At 42.4% G+C, this 22,921-nt stretch overlaps 1 protein-coding gene across 7 annotated transcripts in view; it reads right to left on the reverse strand.

Annotated features, from left to right (window-relative positions):
• LOC148038009 (ARM repeat superfamily protein) overlaps positions 1-22,252 on the reverse strand; it is a 144,986-nt gene extending 122,734 nt beyond the window's left edge. For 3 of the 7 annotated variants that reach the window (XM_087667903.1, XM_087667882.1, XM_087667877.1), the window contains exons 1-2: positions 21,877-22,250; positions 21,524-21,633 (exon numbers count right to left, since the gene is read on the reverse strand). In XM_087667903.1, coding sequence (XP_087524029.1) covers positions 21,524-21,633; positions 21,877-22,017 — 251 coding nt within the window. In that variant the 5' untranslated portion in view covers positions 22,018-22,250. Of the gene's footprint in view, positions 1-21,523; positions 21,634-21,876 lie in introns of all 7 variants that reach the window. The other 4 variants (XM_087667896.1, XM_087667891.1, XM_087667899.1 and 1 more) reach the window with 3 other exon arrangements.
• Positions 22,253-22,921: the final 669 nt, after the last annotated feature.

Genomic DNA, 22,921 nt, shown 5'->3' on the forward strand with positions numbered 1-22,921 from the left:
TCTTCTTCTTCTTCTTCATGGTCTTCTTCTTCTTTTATAACTGCAAGATAGACCTTTTAAGATCTCTTTCTAGCATGGCAAAACTTCTCGGTGTGTCCGATCCTTTTACAAAAGCCACAAAATAGCTAGTCCTTTTTTCCTTTGTTCTTGTTACTAACATACAACATTTGTTCGTCCTTAGAGTACTTGACTCTTCTTTATTTTTTATATTCTTTTCTTTTTCCAATAGAGAGGCCTTAATATCAACCAATTTACCATTTGGCATGTTGATTACAGTGGTTGAAACATTATCATAATCAGGAGATAAACTTTTTAGTAAGACACCAATACATATATTTTCATCCATTTTCAAATTTATGCATACAAGCTGGGTTAGAAGACTTTCCATGTAGTTTAGATGGGATACCAAGGATGTATGAGGCTTCATGTCAAGTCGAAAAAATTCAATCAATAAACCATACTTTAAGGACTTGGATTGTGCACCAAACAAAGTATCCAATCTTTTTCATGTATCATGGGATGTTTCATAGTTATACACATGGTGAATGTAGCTGTCATCCAACTCAAGCTATTTAATGGCTTGAGCTTTATCATCTCCTTTCTGCCAGGCAATTGCAAGAGTTGCATCCAGGGGCTTCTTCTCTTGTCCATTGGTGATAGCCCATAGGCCCATCACGATGAGCTTGATGCGGGTTTGCCAGGTGTGAGACCCAACTCCTTTGAAGCGACATATCGGTGAGTCTTTGCCCATGTTGGATGGCTGGAGCAGCAACAAATCAGCACCAAATTCTCAAATTTGAGCAGCAAAAGAGTTGATCTTGAGTGTGCTAACAAGCACAAGTGCCAAAAATCACTAGGCTAGTATCAAGAGATACTAGCGGTGAAAAACTAGATGTCAAGCTTGATGATGATTCTTCGATACTTATCTTGTAACTTGAGTCCCCTCCTTGCTGGTAAATCAGTTAAATGCTTGCTGGAAATTGAGCTAGGATTCAGCTTAGAGAGAGTGGCAAACCCTTAGAGGAGCTTGATGATGCTTGAGGTCTTCAAATCTTCCAATAAAACTTCCCCTCCTTAATGATTTGAGTGGTGAATCTTGCTGGGTCTTTAGTGTGATAGTAGATCACAGTGATAGTGAGTTTCTTGAACTGAGAGGAATAAAGGAACGATAACAAATATAAGCTTTGGTGCTTCTTCCTATGGCTGCCACAATAGGGTTTCCTGGATGCGACTGTTTTTTTGCTTCCAACACATCAAAGCGTACACCATTCGACTGGATATTTGATGGGAAGATAGCTTAGACCAAGGGCTTTAAATGCCTTGTATATGTAAGAGGAATTGCAGCGAGCAAAGGCAACGGGGGTTATACAACTAGAGACAAACGCATTTCAGACAGCGAGCTAGAATTTGAACAATGCCAGCTTCTCTGATCAACAATGTCTGGCTGTGATGTAACATGTAGAAGTGCCTAGAGTCAGGGATCAAATCCCTAGAAGGAAGCTCATAAAGATATGCCTTGTACAGAGAGATCCAAGAGCTTCAATTTGACAAGGTACAGGTTTGGCTATGGCAAACATGAAGAGAAGAGTAAAGATGAAGGTGGAAACTGAGTTCATGAGCTAGCAATGAGCTGACCAGAAGTGAAGAGGAGCTGAGAGGGAAGTGAGGGGAGTTGAGCCATGCTCAGTTGAGCTCTGATACCATGTGAAAAACACGGATCTAGAGCATGGCTATGGTGGCTTAAAGACAGAGTGTGAACTCATGAAGACAGACATGGCAACTGTTTGTTACATAAGTGAATTAGGTTTCAAGATTGAGACTTGGACTCATAATGACAATCTTGTGTATGTAGACAATGACACAGACACTTGAGTGAAAGGACAAAAGTACTATGACATTGCATTTAAAATGAAAGGAAAGTACAATGCTTCATAGCTTCAAGATAGATTCACTTTTCTGTTTTGTGCTAATGGGATTTTGGATAGCTTGCATAACCTATAAAGCTCACAGGTGTAGACTATATCTGCGCCCTCAAAGCATTTGCTACTCCATCAAACTCTGAGGGAGCTTAAAGAGAACTAATCTCGCAAGACGTGCCTCGGGAAGGAAAAGCTACATGTGTCGAAGTTGATCCTATGCCTGTGTAACACAAAGCAAAAAGAACTGAATGGTGTCCTTCAGCTCAAACTCCATCTGCTGAAGCTGTCCATATAGGGTCACTGTACGCATGGGGGAAGATGCCTCGTACAACATCTAAAGCTTCAACCATACTTCAGGATAGGTCATGTAGGAGGTAACCACCAATAGGACTTCTTTAGAAATAAACCAAAGCTGCGCAAAATACGCACGTGCATCATCTGAATCCCATGTAAGCACGGCTTCCTCATGGTTATCCTCATCAAGATCTTCAAGAAGAGGAAAAGGATGCTAACGCCGAGGAATAGCTCCACATACAATGTACAAAATTCGCTTCTACACAAACCAGGCTTTCATCACAACACTCCAAGTAAGATAGTCAGATCCATGTAACTTATCATCTGTAGAAGAGCACAGAGGAGCCGTGAGGAAAGGATAAGAAGAGAAGATAAAGAATAGACGGTATGGAGAGAGGGAATACAACCAAACTAGTAGCAAAGATATCATAAAATGAGAGTTCGCATGCAATATAACCAAAAATCTGATTAGAAACGAAGGGCAACTACTAGAAAATGAAGAAAAACCAGTCAAATACTGCCAGAAACAGCAAAAACGGTCGGCACGACCACAATTAGGGGCAGAAAACCAAAAACATAGGCTGGTTGAGCATTTAATGGAGCAAGCTGACGATTGCAGGCTGGAATCTAGACACATGCTGAAAATGCAAGTTGCTAGTCTAGAAACACAAGCAGCAGTTGAGTATCCACAGACTGAAAACCACTAGCAACTGCCAACAGGTCACCTAATCAACAAATGGAAGAAAGACTTGTAATCAACAGAAAATCGCAATAGGAACCTAGATCCTACAATCTGATACCATGTCAAAAATGGTGCGGCAATGGAAGAATAGACAAGTACTGAAATAAACTGCTAAACACAAGACACAAGAGAAAGAAAATAGAAGAAAGTCAACCAACATTAAATGCTGGCCAACTAACATAAAATACCACAAATGCCAAACAAAAATCACTAAAATAATCCTAAATAAAAGGCAATATGCCCAGCCCTAATAGGCATGCATAGACTCATATATGAGCTGACAAACCTGTTAACAGGATGTCCGCTCTGAGAGCCCCCTCTATTGAAGTTTACACACAAAAAATCATCCAAATCTTGCACACCTAAAGGAGAAACAAGAGAGGGTTTTGATTCATATGACTCAAAGGGGTTGTACAAATCTGGCACTAGGCCTAGCTGAGAAGAAGATGGATCACCAGACGTCCCAAATGTCGTATGTCCTCCATGATCGGAGAGAGAGCCAACCTCACCAACCCATCCAGATGGAGGAGTAAAGTTGGTAGAAAGGGCGTGAGTTCAACTATTGTTGGGTTTGACTCACACCTACACTCATAGAGGAGTGTCAGTGATCCTTGGTAGGACATTGGGGCACTGTGCTTATGTTACACAATTTGGGCATTTATCATATTTTACACCTTTCGATTTAAACACACATTAACAACCTAAAGGTTTAAGGGTTGTACTTTGTACTTGCGCGTAACTCTTTGATTATTGCATTGGGAGTTGTGTCTTCAATCTTACACTCTCTTCATTGTCCACTATGTACTCTCAGCTAAGCTTCGATCTATCCCCTCTCTCACATTCGGTATTAGAGTTGAGTTCGACTCAATCTCTTCTCGGAGCTCACAACTAGTTGCCTAGCTCCAACTTCAGCTTGGAACTTAACCTCCGTCTGCAACAGCTATCTGCACCGCCACCAGTGCCACCACCAAGTTCGCCAGCAGCCAGCACCACCAGTGCTACTGCCCCTCATCTGCCATGTCCACCAGTGCTATCGCCTACTCCAGCTCGACTGAAAAAGTGGCTAGCACCTGTAGCAGCCCGCCTGCGCCACTGCTCCTTGGTCTGCACCACCGCCCCCCAGCTACCACGCCCACCGGTCCTAAGCTGCCGCCACAAGCTAGGTCCACCTGCCAGTTCTGAGCCGTCCGCCTGCCAGCTCAGCTATGTGCCGCATGTCTTTGCTGCCAACATTAAAGGTAAAAAGAGAAAATTATTAATTTTTTATTCAGATTTGAATTTCAGACAGGGGCTTTTGCTCGGGCGGGCTATTTCTGCTCTTGCATGTCTGGGACACATTTCTTGCAGAAATTTCTTGAATTTTGGGCTAGGAATTTGGGGCTTTTTGATTCAGTTCAAACATTGGCAAATGTACATCAGGGTTAGTCTGCAATAGACTGAAATTGTGCATTTTGGACAACAAAATTTTGGCGCTTTTGCATTTTTGTGCTGTTGAGCACTGTGTACATTGGACAGTTTTGACAGTGTATGATCAGATTTGTTAATTACAATGTGGTACTCACTGTAATTTCTGGAAATTCTCAGATTTCCAGGTTGGTCCAACTTTAAGTCTTGCTCTTGTGCTCTTTGAACAATGACATTTACCATGGCCAATCAGGACAAGGTGATGTATTCACATATGTATCCAAGGAGGATAGATTGGGTGGCAACAACTATTCTCTATGGTCTTTCATAATGAAAAATGTGCTGATTGCGAATAATCTTTGGGATTATGTCAGTGGTGAAGAAGTCCAACCTAGAGTTGTGGCTCATGTAACAACTCCAGGAGAACATGGTCAAAGGCCCGCTTAGCCCGCACCAGCACACCACTTCCCCAGAGGTTAGCAACACAAAAAGCTTGGGACACATGGGATGCTCAAGCATTGTCATTGATTGCATTGGCAGTTCAGCGGTCTAAAATCCCACACATACAGTCTGCAATTTCTTCACGAGAAGCATGGCTGACACTTTAGCAAATGTTTGCTGGAAAAAAATGAGACACATCTCTTTCTTGAAGAAAGAGCTTAAGAATATGAAGGTGGATGAGGGTGATTCCATGCAAGATCATCTTAACAAAATTCAGGACTTGCATAAGCAGCTAATGAATGTAGATGAGTATTATTCGGATACACAGTTGATCTCTACTACTCTGAATTCATTCCCGCCCTCTTATTTGGCATTTCATATGGTCCTGAATCTCACCATGAAAATCTCTCTGCAACCACTTACTTTCCTTTAGTTGGTTGGTTTGCTCCTAGGAGAAGAGCAAACAAGAAAGAACAATGTGGTGATATGATAGCCTCTAAACAAGCTTTTATGGCAAGGCAGAAGGGCAAGGGCAGCCAGTCTAAAAATGCTCCACATAGTTCTAGGAGTTCAGGTACCTCACACAACAGCAAGAAACAAGGGGGCACCAAGCCAAGAAGCGCAAGTGCCACTATTGCAAGAAGCCAGGTCATTACATCATAGAATGTAAGAAGCACATAGCCAAGGAGAAGAAAAGGAAGTCATGGATGTCTGTTTTTATACACCTACTGCTACAAAGTCCACGTCTTTTGTTGTAGACCGTGACTACTGTTTCTATACTTGCAGTTATGACTCTTCTTGGACTAAAAGAGCATTCAGCTCTACTGAGGATGTTAGCACTTGGTTCTTCGAAAGTGGTGCTTCTATGCACATTACATCCCGTAGGGATTTTTTTCCCTCTGTAATTGCAACTCTTGTTGGCAAGTCCATGTAGTGTACCAACAATGAATCTTACCCTGTTAGAGGTATTGGGGAGATTGTGTTGACAGCCATTGATGGCTCTACTCTCCGTTTACAAGATGCATTATTTGTGCCAGGCATAAAGAAGAATTTGTTGTCCATCTCTTATTTGGCAAAGTGTGGTATGCAAGTCACATTTAATGATGACAAATCTATGGTCAAGGATCAAGAATTCATGACTTTGGTTTTGGCTGGCACATTATGTCATGGACTCTATGAGTTAGATGCTTATTCACTTGATCGATCGGTCTATTTAGCATCTACTCTTACTCCTGCTATGTCACAGACAGAGTTATGGCATACTCGCATGGGTTACGTTAACTAAGGCAATTTGATGCTTATGCAACGTACACAAATGCTAGATGGTTTACCTCTCTTGGAGAGACCTTCTAAGCATATATGCGAGTGATACATTTTGGGAAAAATGCATCGATTCTCGTTTCCTCGTGATGTTGCTTTTAAGGCAACTACCAGATTACAAATTGTACATTCGGATATATGTGGACCTATGCAGGTAAAGTCATTGGGTGGCTATTATTATTTTGTCACCTTCATTGATGACTTTATGCGTTTTTGTTGGGTCTATTCATTGGTGAAAAAGTCAGACGTGTATGATGCATTTTTGGCTTTTGTTGCACTTGCTAAAAATCAATCTAGTTGCAAGAATAAGACTCTCCATTCAGACCGAGGAGGGAAGACATGTATTCCATGCTAAATAATTTTTTGAAGTAGAAAGGCATTGACCATCAGTATACTACTGCATATACTCCACAACAGAATACGGTTGCAGAGGGGAAGAATCGGTCACTCATGAAAATAGCCAGATGTATGTTGAAAGCAAAGAGTTTGCCACATGGTTTTTGGATGGAAGCAATTATGTGTGCTTGTCATGTTTTGAACAGGTGCCCTACCAAGGCATGAATGTTACGCCTTTTGAGGCTTGGAACCGCTGGAAACCTTCAGTTGGCCATTTTCATGCTTTTGGGTATGAACATAATGTTCAGCCAGCTACTCCATTGGGCAATGCATAAATTCAACCTATGGCTGATCTGAATATTCAGCAAAGCACACTTATCTCTTTTTATTTAGAGAAGAGAAAGATGTGATTGCACATTGGATTGGATCCATTCAAAGCTTGCATATTGCTTATGGATTAGATATATTCATTAGTAGACCTAACAAATAATTAGATAAAAAGTAATTGTTACAAAAATTATGTCATGGATGATATACTTTGTGAAAACTATTTAGATCTTCTCTTTGAACCTTCCTTAATAAGTTTAAACAAGTTTTCCATATACATGATTGATTGCTTATGTCTCAAGCTTTCTTTAGTTGGAGAGGATGACTATGTGCTCACCCTTGATGAGAGTTCCACCATCCTACCCAACGACATCTCTAACATGGTATATCTTCCTTTGAACAAAATTACAACATGCTCACTTCCCCAATCTTATCTCCACTTGCAAGAGCATGCAAATAAGGTAAAGACACCCCCAAAAGATAGCAACCACACCTTCTTGAAGTTCCCCATGTCAAAATACAGTTTTAATATCAAGCTAGTACACAGTCCAACCACAATGGGCAGCCAAAGCAACCATAGACTGAATGGTAGTCATAGGGGATGTAGGAGCAAATGTCTCCTCATAGTCAATGCCTTTCTTTTGTGCGTAGCCTTTAGCCACAAGCTCGGCTTTATACTTGTCAATGGATCCATCTACATTTCTTTTCAGCTTATAGATCCACTTTTTACCAATGGCTTCCAATTTCTGGCAAACTTCCTGAGACTGCCGCTAAACCCTAATTTTTGCTATACAGACTAGGCTTTACACCAAAGAAATCTGAAATTTCTTAGCCTTTGGTAATCTCAATGCTGTAATCTCCAGAGCAAGGCTGTAGAAAAACTAGGAGATGAGAGAGAATGCTGAGGAGAAGAAATTTCAGACTTTCTTTGCGAAGAACTAAAGAAAATCTATCATTTACTGCTCTTGCCTTGTCTCAACAACTTGTAGATGCAAAGAACTAAAGAAAATCAATCATTTACTGATGCGATGTAGTTGCAGATATTGATATCTGGCATAAATGCATTGGTCATGTTAATGTACAGCGACTTAAATCAATGCAAGCCCAAAATATTGTTGCAGGATTGCCTAAATTCAAGGTTGCAGAAATGCATAAGGTATGTGAAGCCATGCTCAATGAACAGGACTCCCACTGCAGCAATACATGGGATGACTCTAGAGGAGAGGTATACTGGTAGGAAACCAGATATTTCTCATTTGAAGATTTTTTGTTGCATTGTCTATGTTCATGTGCCAGATGAGTTGAGATCCAAGTTGGATCCAAAAGCTAAGAAGTGCATCTTTATTGGTTACTCTCTACAGCAGAAAAAGTATTCCCAACAGGCAATGTGTACAGCAGCCAATTGGTTTTGCAGTTGAGGGATCCGAACACTTGGTATGCAAGCTGAAAAAGGCTTTGTATGGTTTGAAGCAATCTCCCTGAGCTTGGTGTGCAAAAATTGATGCCTTTTTACTCAGCCAAGGGTTCATTAACAGCTCATCAAAGTCTACTCTTTATATATGTAAAGAGGAGGGATCCTTGCTAGTCATACGTCTTTATGTAGATGATCTTCTGCTCACAGAGACACATACTGACCAGATTTCAGCATTCAAACAAAGTTTGCAACAAACTTTTGAGATGTCAAACTTAGGGCCTTTACACTACTATTTGGGCATTCAGTCCATTCATGATGCTAGAGGCATTGCATTGTCACAGTCCAGATATATTGGTAGACTTCTTGAGAGGTTTGGCTTACAGGATTGCAAGCCAGTTTGCACACCAATGGAGACTAGACTCAAGCTGTCCTTGCATGATGACAATGATTTGTTTGACATCCATACATATGCTCCAACACTTGGATGTCTCATCTATTTATGCAACACAAGGCCAAATATTCAGTTTGCAGTTTCAGCCCTGAGCAAATATATCCACGGCCCACACATGTCACACTGGCAAGCTGTGAAGCGTGTTTTTCATTACTTGCAAGGGACTAGGACTCTTGGATTGCTTAATGCCAAGGGGGGACCACTACAACTACATGCTTATAGTGATTCAAATTGGGCTGGTGATTTTGATTCACTTCACTCTATGAGTGGAAATTGTTTCTTTCTTGGCTCATCTTGCATCTCTTGGCTTAGCAAGAAACAATCCACTATTGCCACATCAAGCTGAATACAAGGCAGCTTTCACTACCACAATTGAATGTGTATAGCTAAGACGCTTGTTGGCTGATCTTGATGTATTTGTCACAAAGCCTACTCCTTTGTTTATTAACAATTAGAGTGCCATAGCAGTGGCACAGAACCCAATGTTTCATGCATGCACGAAATACATAGATACCCACTATCGCTTTGTTAGAGAGAGGCTACAAGCACGAGATATCAACCTTGTCTTCAGTCCTACCACCACTAATGTGGCAAACATCTTCACCAAAGCTCTTCCTCGTAACAAATTTGAAGCATTCTGCAAATGCTTTAAATTTGATCTCCTTTCGTGGATGATCCTTGTATGTTAATCACTCTTCACTCCAAGGGGGTTTGTTGCGTTTGACTCACGCCTATACTCACAGAGTAGTGTTGGTGATCCTCAGTAGGAAACTAGGACACTTTTTACTCCCCTTATGAGAGGTCTTTTCCTCCAATTTTATTCTCCTTTATTTTATGTGCTTATGTTACACAATTCGGGCACTTATCGTATTTTACACCTTTCAAGTGTGAACGCACATTAACAACCCTTAGGTTTAAGGGTTGTACTTGGTACTTACACATTACTCTTTGATTAATCCATTGGGAGCCATGTCTTCACTCTTACACTCTTCATTGTCAACTATGTACATTGTACTCTCAGCTGAGCTTCGATCTGTTCCCTCTCTCTCACAACCATATGTGATGCGAAAGTACTCTTCAAACTCCTCTATCATGAGACTAAAATCAAGAACATGAGAAAACAAAGAAGGTGAAGGTGAAGATGGAGTATCATCTTCCTCCCCAAGTCCATAATGCCTCCTTAGGGCCTCTAGTGATGGAGAAGCCTGATAAGACATCATGGGGTCCTAAGAAGAAGGGTTACGAGTCGTTCGTGTGCCTCGCACCTGTCAAAAGATGACGTACCAGCGAGACAGTAGGGTTTGCGGGGAGGAACACGAAGTGAACTCGACAAACGTGGAGAAGAGAAGAGAAGAGAAAAGAAACTCTAATGAATGGAATGATAAAGATCTAAATCACGTAGTGAATGTGATACAAGGGAACAAGGATGCCATAGCACAAGGAAGATGATGAAGATAGCCACGAACCACGAACCGCAATGTCCTCTTGAAGGGGTGTGAGGGTAGTGGAGAGGCTGGAGAGAAGAGGTGACGGACTGAATGAATCAGCCGTGAAGAATGAGTGAGAGAGTGGCCTATAAATAGGCATGGTCAGTCTAGGATGGCGCCCCTTTTTGGGACTGCAAACCCTAAATGCAAAATGCAAAAATGCAAAAACCTAAACTGAGGGTGAAGGGTGAAGGGTGAAGGGTTTCTCAACACCCCCTCTAAGGCCCAAAAGGGGAACAAGAGAAGAGTGAGATGGAGATACAATGCTACATGCTGAAGAATGCTCATGCAGCAAGTGCCACTTGGATAGTGTCCCTCGTGGGAAAATTGTTCACTTGCCCAAGCACCCTGGTACAAAGATAATGAAAACATACAATGCATAGGAGGAATGTCAAACTTTGTGTGGTGCCGAGAACCATAAGGATATGCCCATACTCGATCTCGAGAGTTGGCTCCATGCTAACCAAGGGACAAAGAAGATCCACCCTGTAATCTAAGAATACCACTTGAAAGGAGACCTTTGAAGATAGTCAAGAGATTGGATGAGCTATAGACGTCGAAACTCAACCTTGGGAGAGAAGCCACTAGCTCCATAACTCCATGCTGGAAGGAATACAAAGGCCTAGCCACCAAGTCACTGCTGAAGACCCAAGGGCCCCGATCTAGGTAGATCCTCTAGATCCTGGGTATGACTAGAGGAAATGACTACTCAAAGGAGAGCCACTCCTCGAAAGTGAAAGGTGCCGGTATGTGAAGAACTTCATGGCACATAGGGTCCCTCTCTGAATCGGAAGGAGTAGAAGCAGAAGCCCCCTATGAAACCGAAGAAGAACTAGAAGTCCCCCTTTGAGGACCAAGTAAGAAAATCCCCCTCTGAATCTCAATCTGAGAGAGAAAGGAAATCCAACCACTCATGGCTCACGAACTACAAAGCATCTGATGACGAAGGAAGTGCCGCCGGATGTGTCGAAGAAGGTATTTGATGCTCGGAAGAAGAAGCTGGATGTTGGGAATAAAGGGCCATCGTGCCTTTTATATGTGCACGGGTGTGAACACACCCTTAGCACATTATACTTTCATATATATCTCTATGTAAAACCTAAAGTGGTACACTCGTCATTGTACCAAAAACGTACTCATACTCAACACTGCTTGCTCTCGCTCTCTCTCTGACTCTCACTACACATACGACAGTCTGCCTCGATCTCCATGTCTAATCGATTCCTACAAACTGGTATCAAAGTATAAGGTGCTGCAAACGATCGTCAGACTAAGGTAGAAGATCAAAGCTGGCAATAGACAACTCAAAGGCGAGCAGGAGAGTCGCAGGCAGGCTCGTGTGCTGGAGAGAGAGTCGACAAGTGCAGGCCTGAGACAGTCGACTGGTGCAACAGCTAACAGCGATTGCAGCTGACGATTGACCAGCATGGTCCAACAAGCGACAATAGGTTTCGTCCAGCGTGGACCAGTGGGCGTGACGAGCATGGACCAGTAGGCGTGACATCTGCAGGGAGCAACAACCAGGCGCTAACATGTCGCGTAGCAGTCGCAAGGGCACACGGGCACCAAACACGCCACGCCAGTGACCAAGCGCTAGCACGTGGCGTCACGGGATGGCGGTCGAGCAAGCGCCGTGACGCTGGCAGGTCACGCGACCCGCCCCACAGGTTATCCAGGTCACAAATTTTTTTCCCCTTCAAAATTCTTCTTGAATTTTCCCTTGGCCTGACAGGGGGTTCGCGCACGCAAGCACAAAAGGTCAGATTTGTGCAATTTTGGCCCAAAAATTTGAGCTTCTTCAAACTGAGTACTGTTCATGCAAAATTGAGGCATCTGCATTGGAATTGTAGACATTGTGCGCATTTGAATTGGGCATTTCGCCAAAATTGTTGAAATTTTGCTCATCTGAGTGAAATTTCTCAACATTGGACCCATAAAATTTGGGGATTTTCCCAGATTTGGGGAATGTGATGCAGGACAAGCAAATTTGTCTCAAAATTTGCAAGAATTTGTGAAATCTTGCCTCCGACATTTGGGGCTTTTAATGTACATGCGCAAATTGGGCTGAAATTTACCCAATTTCTTGACATTGATGCACGTTGGACCCCGTGCAATTTGGGGCTTTTGCAGTTTGGGTGAATTTGTGCAGCATTTGTTCATTTTATGTACATGCAGGTTAAATTCCGCGCAATTTGGACATCAACACTTGGTAAAATTTGGGGTTCTTGCTGAAATTGCTATATTTTGGCAAAACTAGCTTGTCCTATGCATGACAGAGGAAAAGCAGATGTGTATTTGATGCTTTGAGCACAAAATTTTGGGGCTTTTGACCGTTCGTGTCAAATTTTATGCCCGTGGGTACATGTACAACAGAAATTGCAGCTGAAATTTTGGGATTTCTCATGTAATGTGATGCACATGCCCTTGGAACAACTGTAATCAGTTCGATAATGCTGTAGCACTTGGTTTGGTGCTTCTGGAAACTTAATTACAGATCTGAAATCTGTACTTCTGCGTGGTCATTTATTGATGATTGCTACTTGTTTGTAACTTGGTCACTTGGATGACTGTTTGGGCCTGCATTTGCTGGTTTTTTTGTCACATTTGGTCTGAAAATCATGGCTGGCAGCAATGATAGCAGTAATTTGATGCACATAAAGAAGCTTGAAGGCGCAAATAATTTTGCAGTGTGGCAAAAACAATGCTACAATATCCTGTTACAAAAGAAGCAGGCAAAGCCGATCGAAACCAAAGGGGCAAAGCCTAAGGACATGGATCATAACGATTGGGATGAGTTGAATGAGCTTGCACGCTCAACTATAGAGCTATCGATTTTTTATGCCTTGCTCTTCAACATTGAAGGTTTGGATTCTGCATATGCTATATGGACTAGACTGGAAGAACTGTATGGACAAAAGAGTGCTGCAAGCAAAGTGTATTAGCTGAAAAAGCCTATGGATTTGCGTATGAAAAAAGGTACAGCAATGTCTACTCACTTGAGTGAGTTTAACTCCATTTTCAGCCAGCTGGTTGCCTTGAAGTTCATGATTGATGAGGAATTTAAGGCTACTTTCTTGCTTTGCACTCTACCAGAGAGTTGGGATACATTCAGGACTGCTATGAGCAATTCTAATGTGATCCTTTTGTATGCTGATGTAGAGAGTGCTCTACTTATGGAAGAGATGAATTGGCAGAACAATGCATCCAGTAAGCCTTCCAGTGCTTTGCATACTAGGGGCAAATCACAACAAAAGGGCAAATATGATGGCAAGGGACGCAGTAAATCACGTGGCAAAGATGTTGAATGCCATCATTGTGGCAAGAAAGGTCACTTTAAACATGACTGCTACAAATGGAATAAAGAGAAAGGAAAAGGCAAGAAGACAGATGATAGCAAGGAAGAAGAGAAGGACGGTCAACCTAAGAAGAGCAATGTAAAAATTGAAGAGGTGAATGTAGTCACTCATGACAGTGACAGTGACAGTGGAAGTGACGTACTCTTTGTCTCTTCACACTTTGGTGCACATGCTTTACTTGCAGATACAGATGATGACATACATACCTAGATTCTCGATTCAGGTGCTTCCTTTCATGTCACCCCTCATCGTGAATGGTTCTCCGCCTATACAGGGGACCAACATGGTGTTGTCCATCTTGGGGACAACTATGCATGTGAGATTGCAAGTATTGGCAATGTGCAGTTACAGTTTTAACATGGCTCAAGAAGAGCTTGATTAGCACAGGGCAGCTAGATGATGATGATGTCTTTACACTTCAGCATGTACGCCATGTACCTCACCTCAAGAAGAGCTTGATTAGCACAGGGCAGCTAGATGATGATGGTTTTCATACCATCTTTGGTGATCGAAAATGGAAGATCTGTAAGGGATCTAGGGTTATTGCCAAAGGTTGCAAGAGTGATACTTTGTATCCGCTTCATGTATCTAGTGTGTGTGACCATGTTGTTGCCGTGACCGAGCAGCCAAGCGTTTCGTTGTGGCATGGCCTGTTGAGACACATGAGTCAAACAGGAATGAAAGTACTTTCTCATTTGGGTTACTTGCCTTGTCTTCGTTATGCTGATTTTGAGCATTGTGATCATTGCATTTATGGCAAGCATGCTCAGACGTCTCACAAAAAGTCTCTTTCTTTGAAATCTTCTCCTCTAGAGTTAGTACATTCGGATGTATGTCAAATGCCCGGATTATCTTTAGGGAGAGAGAAATATTTTGTCACCTTTGTCGATGATGCTACACGGAAAGTATGGGTTTACCCTATTCGTAGCAAGGATGAAGTGCTTGACAAGTTTAAAAAATTCTTGGCATTGGCTGAAAATCAAACACATAAGACACTTAAGTGTCTTCACTCTGACAATGGTGAGGAATATATGTCCAAGGCCTTTCAGGCATTTTGTGACAGCAAAGGGATAAAGAGGGAGCTCACTGCCCCTCATAATCCGCCCCAAAATGGAGTTGCAAAGAGTATGAATCGGACCATACAGAATAAGGTCCGTACGATGCTGTCTCATGCTGTATTACCCCATGGTTTTTGGACAGAGGCTGTTATGACAGCCGTTCACTTAATTAATTGGTCACCAAACAGGTCTTTGGGTGGGGAGGGGGGGAGTTCCCCAAGAAGTGTGGTCGGGCAAGCCACCTTCATATACTCATCTAAAATGGAGTTGCAGAGAGTATGAATCGGACCATACAGGATAAGGTCTGTACGATGCTGTCTCATGCTGTATTACCCCATGGTTTTTGGGTAGAGGCTGTTATGACAGCCGTTAACTTAATTAATCGGTCACCAAACAGGTCTTTGGGAGGGGGAGTTCCCCAAGAAGCGTGGTCGGGCAAGCCACCTTCATATGCTCATCTGAAAGTATTTGGTTGCGAGGCTTTTGTGCACATTCGTAAAGAAAAACACAATAAACTTGAGCCAAAGTCCTCTAAATGCATTTTCCTAGGATATGGTGACGAGGGTGAAATGGGGTATAAATTGTGGGATCCCGAGAAAAGGAAAGTAGTACGCAGCAATGATATTATCTTCCGGGAAGATCGCATGCACAAACAACCCAAAAAGATTGAGGAGGTCCGTAGGGTTGTATTCTGGGAAGAAATACCTTTTGGACAGCAAAATGTGCCCGCTGTACAGCAGCAAATACCTGTTGTAAATGAACCTGTAAATGTAGGAAATGATGCTGGAAATGATTAGCCAGCTATTACCCATGAAAATGAGTCATTACATGTGCAGGAACAGCTAGGACAGCAAGCTATTAATGCTGATTTGCAAGCTGCAATCTAGAACAGCATGCTGAAAATGGAAATTTGCAGGAACAGCCAGCAAACAATGACCATTGGGTTAGGAGATCGCCTAAAGCTACTAGACAACCTTACAGGTTTGTTCCTGGTGCAATTAATGTGGCTAATTATGTGATGTTGACAGACTGTGGCGAACCATCTTGCTTCAAGGAAGCAATGGACAGACAGGACAGCAAGAAATGGTATAAAGCCATGCTGTCAGAGATGGAATCTCTTGAAAAAAATGACACTTGGGACTTGGTGTAGTTGCCTAAAGGGCAGAAAACCCTTCCATGCAAATAGGTTTATAAGATGGTCATTTCTGGTTCCTCACCAAAGTACAAAGCAAGATTGGTTGCAAAAGGGTACACGCAGGAGCATGGAATTGACTTTGATGAGATTTTCTCTCTTGTAGTCAAGATGACCACATTGAGAACCATTTTGGACTTGGTTGCAATTGAGGATATGGAGCTCATACAGATGGATGTAAAGACTGCATTTTTACATGGTGATCTGCATGAAGACATATATATGCAGCAGCTTGAAGGGTTTGTTGAACAAGGGAAGGAAAAAATGGTATATATAAACTCAAAAGGAGTTTGTATGGGCTGAAACAAGCACCAAGAGAATGGTATCATAAATTTGATACATTCATGCAGTCCCAAGGCTTTCATAGAAGTCAAGTTAATCACTGCTTGTACACCAAGAAGGTAGCAAATGGCAGCCTGATTATCTTGGATTTGTATGTTGATGACATACTGATTGCTGACAGAGATAGTCATGCCTTGGACTCACTGAAGCAAAGTCTTCATGGCAGCTTTGACATGAAGGATCTTGGTGATGCAAATCACATTCTTGGCATGCGAATACTCAGAGAAAGATCAAAAGGCTTACTCTATCTATCTCAGCAAGAGTCTATCTCCAAAGTTTTGTAGCGTTTCAATATGGAAGGGGGGAAAACAATTGGGGTTCCATTGCCTCCATATATGAAACTTAGTGCAGAGGACAACCCTACATCTGATGATGAGGAGGCTGAAATGGCCAAGATACCATATGCTTCAGCTGTTGGTAGTTTGATGTATGCTATGGTTGCTACACGTCTTGACATCACCTTTGCAGTGGGAGTGGTTAGCAGATACATGGCAACCCCTAGCAAGAAGCATTGGGATGTAGTGAAAGGTATTATAAGATACCTCAAAGGCACAAAGGAATTGTGCATCTGCTTTGGAAAGCAGAAGGCATTTGTTGTTGGCTTTACGAATGCAGACTATGTTGGTCATGCGGACTGTAGGAAGTCCACTACTGGGTATGTGTTTACTTTCACAGGAGGAGCAGTCTCTTGGATCTCCAAGCTACAAAAGTGTGTTGCATTGTCTACTACACATGCAAAGTATGTGGCTGCCACTGAGGCATGCAAGGAGGCTTTATGGCTTTCATGTCTGGTGGAAGAGCTTGGCATCACAGAGTTACCTATTCTCCATTGTGATAGTCAGAGTGCTATCATGCTAGCACAGAATCATGTCTTTCATGCAAAGACAAAGCACATACAGGTGAAGTACCACTTCATTAGAGATGTACTTGGCAGCAAGAGCATTGAGCTTGTCAAAGTGCATACAGATGATAATCCTATAGACCTTCTCACCAAGGGTCTTCCAACAGAGCAGTTTGCTCATTGCCGACAGATAATGGGAGTTGGATAGATATATTTATTTCAGCTTTGTACATACCTAGACTTAGCTGATTTTTTTCTCCTCTTAAGGCACATTGCCTTTAGGTGGGAGGTTGTTGGGAATAAAGGGCCAACGTGCCTTTTATCTGTGCACGGATGTGAACACACCCTTAGCACATTGTACTTTCATATATATATCTATCTAAAACCTAAAGTGGTACACTCGTCATTGTACCAAAAACGTGCTCACACTCAACATTGCTTGCTCTCGCTCTCTCTCTCCGTCTCTCAATACGCATACGACAATCTGCCTTAATCTCCGTGCCTAATCGATTTCTACACTGGAAAGCACCCAAAAGTGGCCTCTTGAACCTAAGTGGAAGAGGGTAGGAAAGGAGGAGGCTCAAGATGAGAGCCAAGGGTGGGGAACATTCCAACGCTCTCATGAGAGTGGACTGTGGAGATATGAGATGTGGAAGCCACTGTACCCAGAAGTGGGTGGGAAAAACCTCCGCGCAGTGGGGTGGTCTCCAAGAGGGCTTATCACCTTGCAAGATCTTAGAGCCTCTGTGTGCTCAAAAGGACTTAGTGCGCGTCAGGCGCAGCTTGTTGCCTTAAGCATAATACTCTAATAGCCGATGCAAAACGATCTCTGTGGCCCATGAAAGGAAAGGTGGCACAAGGAGTGCTTGGTGAAAGACGCATATACTCCGAAGGAGTGGGGAGCAAAGGTCAATGTCGACAGTCTTTGATGGGATGACCGTTCATGCCGCAGTAGTAGCACCCAGTAGAAAGGGAATCTGTTGATGGAGACGCCTTGGTACCGGTGTGGTAAACTAGATAAGGGAGGGTGGGAGGGAGGAGAAAAAGGATATCTCCCAATGCGCAGTGGAAATGATAGAAAAATCAAATGTTGATGCCGAACTTGCCACCAGCCTTTGTCTTCTCTAACGAGGAGGAGAGAGAGAGACTAAAAACGCAAGTTACAGGAGAGAGAAAGACCGAAAACGCAAGAAAAACCAGCAGTAGCAGTCAGCATACTGAAATCAGCTCCGAACAGTATGTGGTAGGCTGAAAGCAAGGACCACACTATTGTATACAACAATGGCCAGCATGGACCGCAATGTCCTCCACGTCCGAGGTGTGGGCAGCAAGCTGAAATACCTGAAATCTGCAAAAACGAGATTGTTTACTGAATGGAGAGTGATCAGCAATAGTCACTCTGCTGTAAACAGCTACAAACTACAGGTGGAAGGTTGAAAACAAGCGCCAGACTGTAGATGACAGCAAGAGACAGCTGAGACTGCGATGTCCTCCAGGAAAGGGGCGGGGGCAGAAGCTGAAAACACCTGAAACCTACAAAAACGAGATTTTGATGCAGCAAAAGAAGAAGAGAAGTGGATGCCGAACCCACCACCGGTCATTGCCTTCACTCGAGTGGAGGATCTTTGCCACTGTTTGAGCAGATCCGGCTCTGATACCGTGTCAAAAGATGACGTACCAACGAGACAGTAGGGTTTGCGTGGAGGAACACGGAGTGAACTCGGCAAACATGAAGAAGAGAAGAGAAGAGAAAAGAGACTCTGATGAATGGAATGATGAAGACCTGAATCATGGAGTGAATGTGATACAAGGGAACAAGGGTGTCATAGCACAAGAAAGATGATGAAGACAACCACGAACCGCAAACCGCAATGTGTCCTCCTGAAGGGATGCGAGGGTAGTGGAGAGGCTGGAGAGAAGAGGTGACAGACTAAATGAGTCAGCCGTGAAGAATGAGTAAGAGAGTGGCCTATAAATAGGCACCATCAATCTAGGATGGAGCCCATTTTTGGGCCTGCAAACCCTAAACGCAAAACGAAGAAACATAAAAATGCAAACTGCGGGTGAAGGGTGAAGGGTTTCTCAACAACACAAAGCCTAGCCTCCACAATATCCATGGTTCTCTCTCATAGGTCGTTTTCAACCTCAAATCTCTCTCTCTCTCTCTCTCTCTCTCTCTCTCTCTCTCTCTCTCTCTCTCTCTCTCTCTCTCTCGTAATAGGTAATTGTATTAATTACAAAAAAGTACAAGATTGCAAAATTACAAAATGCAAGATGGCTCTAGGCCATCATGCACAAAAAGATACAAAGCCACAACAAAGGAACAAAGGAGATTGCCGTATGCCAAGTAACTAAATCATCTCTGACCAACATATCAGCATGCTTTATAAGATCAAGCTGCCACTAAAGAAGTCCCTTAAGCTTTGCAACATGACGTCGAATGCCCAAGGCAAAATCAAAAATGAATGCATTGCAAGTGACCCAAATATGCCAACAACCCCAAAATCTGAAAAAGTGATGTCATGAAAGGACTGTAGCCATGAGGTACCCAAAAGACTCATTTGATGGTGTGAAAGGACCACAAAGTGCCTCCTGCAAGAGTGTGACATCAGCCATTGAGGTCAATCCAAGACAAGCCATGCAATTAAACTTAGGTCTCTCCTTGGATTTGCCTTCCAAAGTAAGAAAAGGAGACACCGCTAGAATTTCCATCTCCAATGAATTAGTTGCTTGTTTGTCCTCTGTGTGTGTGTGTGTGTGTGTGTGTGTGTGAAATGCAAAGGAATCTAAAAGAGTCAATGTATGCATGGGCTGCAAATATAAAAGAGCACATACAATTGAAATTAAATGTAAAAATAATAGAGGAAGTGCACACTTCGAAATTTCCAAGGAAATGCATGTTGAGATGAAGAAGCTAATGCAAGCCCCCAAGTGAGAACAGAATTGGTTGTCATAGAAATAACAATGTACGCAAAGATTAAAAAAGAAAATAAAAGGGAAAATGCAAAGGGTGAGATGCAAATGGGCATACAAACCTAGCTCATGTCATGGAAAAGTGAACTAGATGCGTACACAGCATAGGGAGGATAAAATCATAAAGAAACTTAAGGAGGAAATACCCAAATGCCAAACTCGAATGAAAACAAAGGGAATGCAAGATGGCATGGATGTATGCCAATGACACAAGGGAGCTAGACAACATAAAAAAGTAAGTAGAGAGAGAAATCAAATCCTTTGCTGAAGTTGCCAAGCAGACCAAGGCAAAGGTTGAAGAGAAGGCTAAATGGATCGACATGGTGAAGAAACACAAGGGAATGCCTAATAGAGAGGTTGACAAGATGAATGCAAAATGTATGCAAGAATACTACATGTATGGAATTCTACTTGGGAGAAAAAGGGCAGTTATAAGAGGATGCCAAAACAATCGAGATCAAGGTTGGAGCTCAAGATGTACATATCATAAATGCATAGTGGATGGATAAAGATGTGTTGAAAGCAAAGACCTTGTTCATCAAGATTAGTGGCATTGAGAAGAATAGGGCCTTCCTTTCAAGAAGAAAGCACTCAAGGGTAAGAAGATATACTTAGACGACAACCTCACACCCCCTATGTAGCACAATGAGGGTGCAACGTGTCAACTCACTATCTATGGCTGGCGATTTTTACTCGACCTCTACTACATGGAGGGCTCTTGGCTGGAACCTTGGATTAGGTGATGTCTCCAAGTTCATGTATGCTTGTAGGTATAATTTTATGAGTTCTATGTAATTTGAGATGTGTGGCAAACCCATAAATTACAAATCAAAGTTGATGTATCGATTAGTGATTGGAGCACCAACTCTTCTTAAGTAGGATTTTGTGTTGATTGAAAAAGAAATATATTCAACTTCTTTATGGAATATGTAAGCCATAGAAGGCAAAATGGCTGCCTATGTCATTCTACAAGCTCAAGGATATTGGCATGCTCAATGCGCACCAATCCCATGTATATTGCCATTACTAAAAGACCCACCTTTGAGCATTTGGCAAAATGTACCCACCTTTAGAGCCTTTGGCTCAATGTGCTTAGAAACTTCACAATATTCCCACAAGTCTTGCACTTTCATACATGAACTTTTGTGCTATAATTTACAAAGTGTTGTTTGTACTTAGGACTGATATTTGCCCAACGATTGAGGACTCTAAAAGAGAATATGCTTCATCAATTGCCTACACAAAGGAGCATTTGCACTTAGCCATATTGCATACATAGGCCTAGACAATACTAGAAGCTACAACAATAAAGTTTCCTCAGAAGTCATTCTGCCCACTTTACTTCTATAATGACGCATTTAACCACTAATTCCAAACTAACTGATTCCTTGGTTGTTTCTTGCTTCTTATGCCTTCCAAAAGTTATAAATATTTTTGTGGTTTACATTGTCACATGGTTACCAAACACGGCATTGAAGTTGGCGAGCACCAACTACGGAATACATCCCATTAATCAGAGGGAATCATATAAATGACTGAGTAGTAAATGATTCTTTTAAGCGCTGTTCACAGAAAATAGGCAAAAAACCAAGTACTCTGGATATGCAATCATGGATGACACCTTACACTGAGTCACGTTTTTGCCGCCAATAGCGGTTGATACTATTCTTGAAGTACACTGTTGCTAACCACCTTGAACTATTCTGTGCATCCAGATCCTTGGCAGCAATTATCTCCTGCAAATTCAAAAGGATCATAGCTAGAAGTAAGAGGCTAGGATACCTTGGACAAAGACTGGTTCGAGCAAAAACCAGGATAAAACCCTCTTGTGATAAGTTGATGCAAATGCAAGGTTACTCGATTGCCATGGCATTTCAGATAGTCTTGAGTCTACACTTTTTTCAGGAGCTGATGCATCAAGCTCTTGATGATCTTGATTGTGTGATCACACACAAGAAAGAGGAAGGCAAGCAACTCACCAATAAAAGAGAGCAGAAGCCAGGTTTGTTCTCGCAAGTAGACAAGGTAGCTTCCGCAGGCTTGCGCAGAGCTTCGTCTTGGCTGAGTGCATTCTGAAGGAGGCCATAGATAGCCGACAGGTCGGCAGAAGAGAATGCCATGTCGGGATGGCGGGACGATCCTCCCCTATGCTGCTGAATTAAATCGGGTTACGTTCACGTTCAGCCTGCAAATAAGATCTCTGTGTGGAAGTAATGTCTCTCTCTCCCTCTCTCGTTTCTATGCATTGCAGTGTGCTGCGACAATGCCTCTCTCTTTCTCTCCCTCGCTTTTATGCATTGCTATGTGGCAATGTGCTTGTTTTGGACCCAAGGGCCAACTCTAAGGTCATTCATCAATACCAGCCACTAGAAACGAATGAATTTGTTGCAACAAAACATGGTCGGTGCCAATGGGGTCCTCCAAGAGTTGGCTTGAAGTGTGGGTTGAGTTCCATGGGTACGTCAGTACACAAACCCACGTTTGCGCTTCTCCAGAGGCACAAATATCTATAAGCATCTGACAACAGCTGGTTGGTAAGCTTGAAGTTAAGTTGTCTCTCCAAAATGTAGAACTACTTAAGGTTTGCGGCGATGACAATTTGATTGAACATGTATGATCATTCCTATGTTTTGCTAAGTTTCTTTGGGCATAGTTTAAAGCCACTTCAAGGAGGGTATGTTGTGCTTATTATGTGTGGCATGGATGGGACTTACAATTTAATCTTGCTTGACAATCTAACAACAAGCATGCATTTGCTTTGACAAGGAGATACTACAAGCTTCCTATATGTTATGAGTGTGAAATAAGACACTACAATACCTTGAACAACCCTTTCAATAAACTACTGCTTCAATTATTCGTATCTCCTTCCATTGTGTTTATGGACTTGCCTATGTTGACAACACCATCAAGATGTCTAGAAGTTCATTTGCATCAACCATCTTGAAAAAATCATTCAATGATGTTAAAAGATTGTTCCCTACAATGCTCCTTAATGGTCATGTTGTCAAAGTTGTTAGAATA

The sequence above is a fragment of the Lygodium microphyllum genome, chromosome 3 (assembly GCF_053477565.2).
Source record: "Lygodium microphyllum isolate KBCC chromosome 3, Lygodium_microphyllum_v1.1.10, whole genome shotgun sequence".
Taxonomy (NCBI): domain Eukaryota; kingdom Viridiplantae; phylum Streptophyta; class Polypodiopsida; order Schizaeales; family Lygodiaceae; genus Lygodium; species Lygodium microphyllum.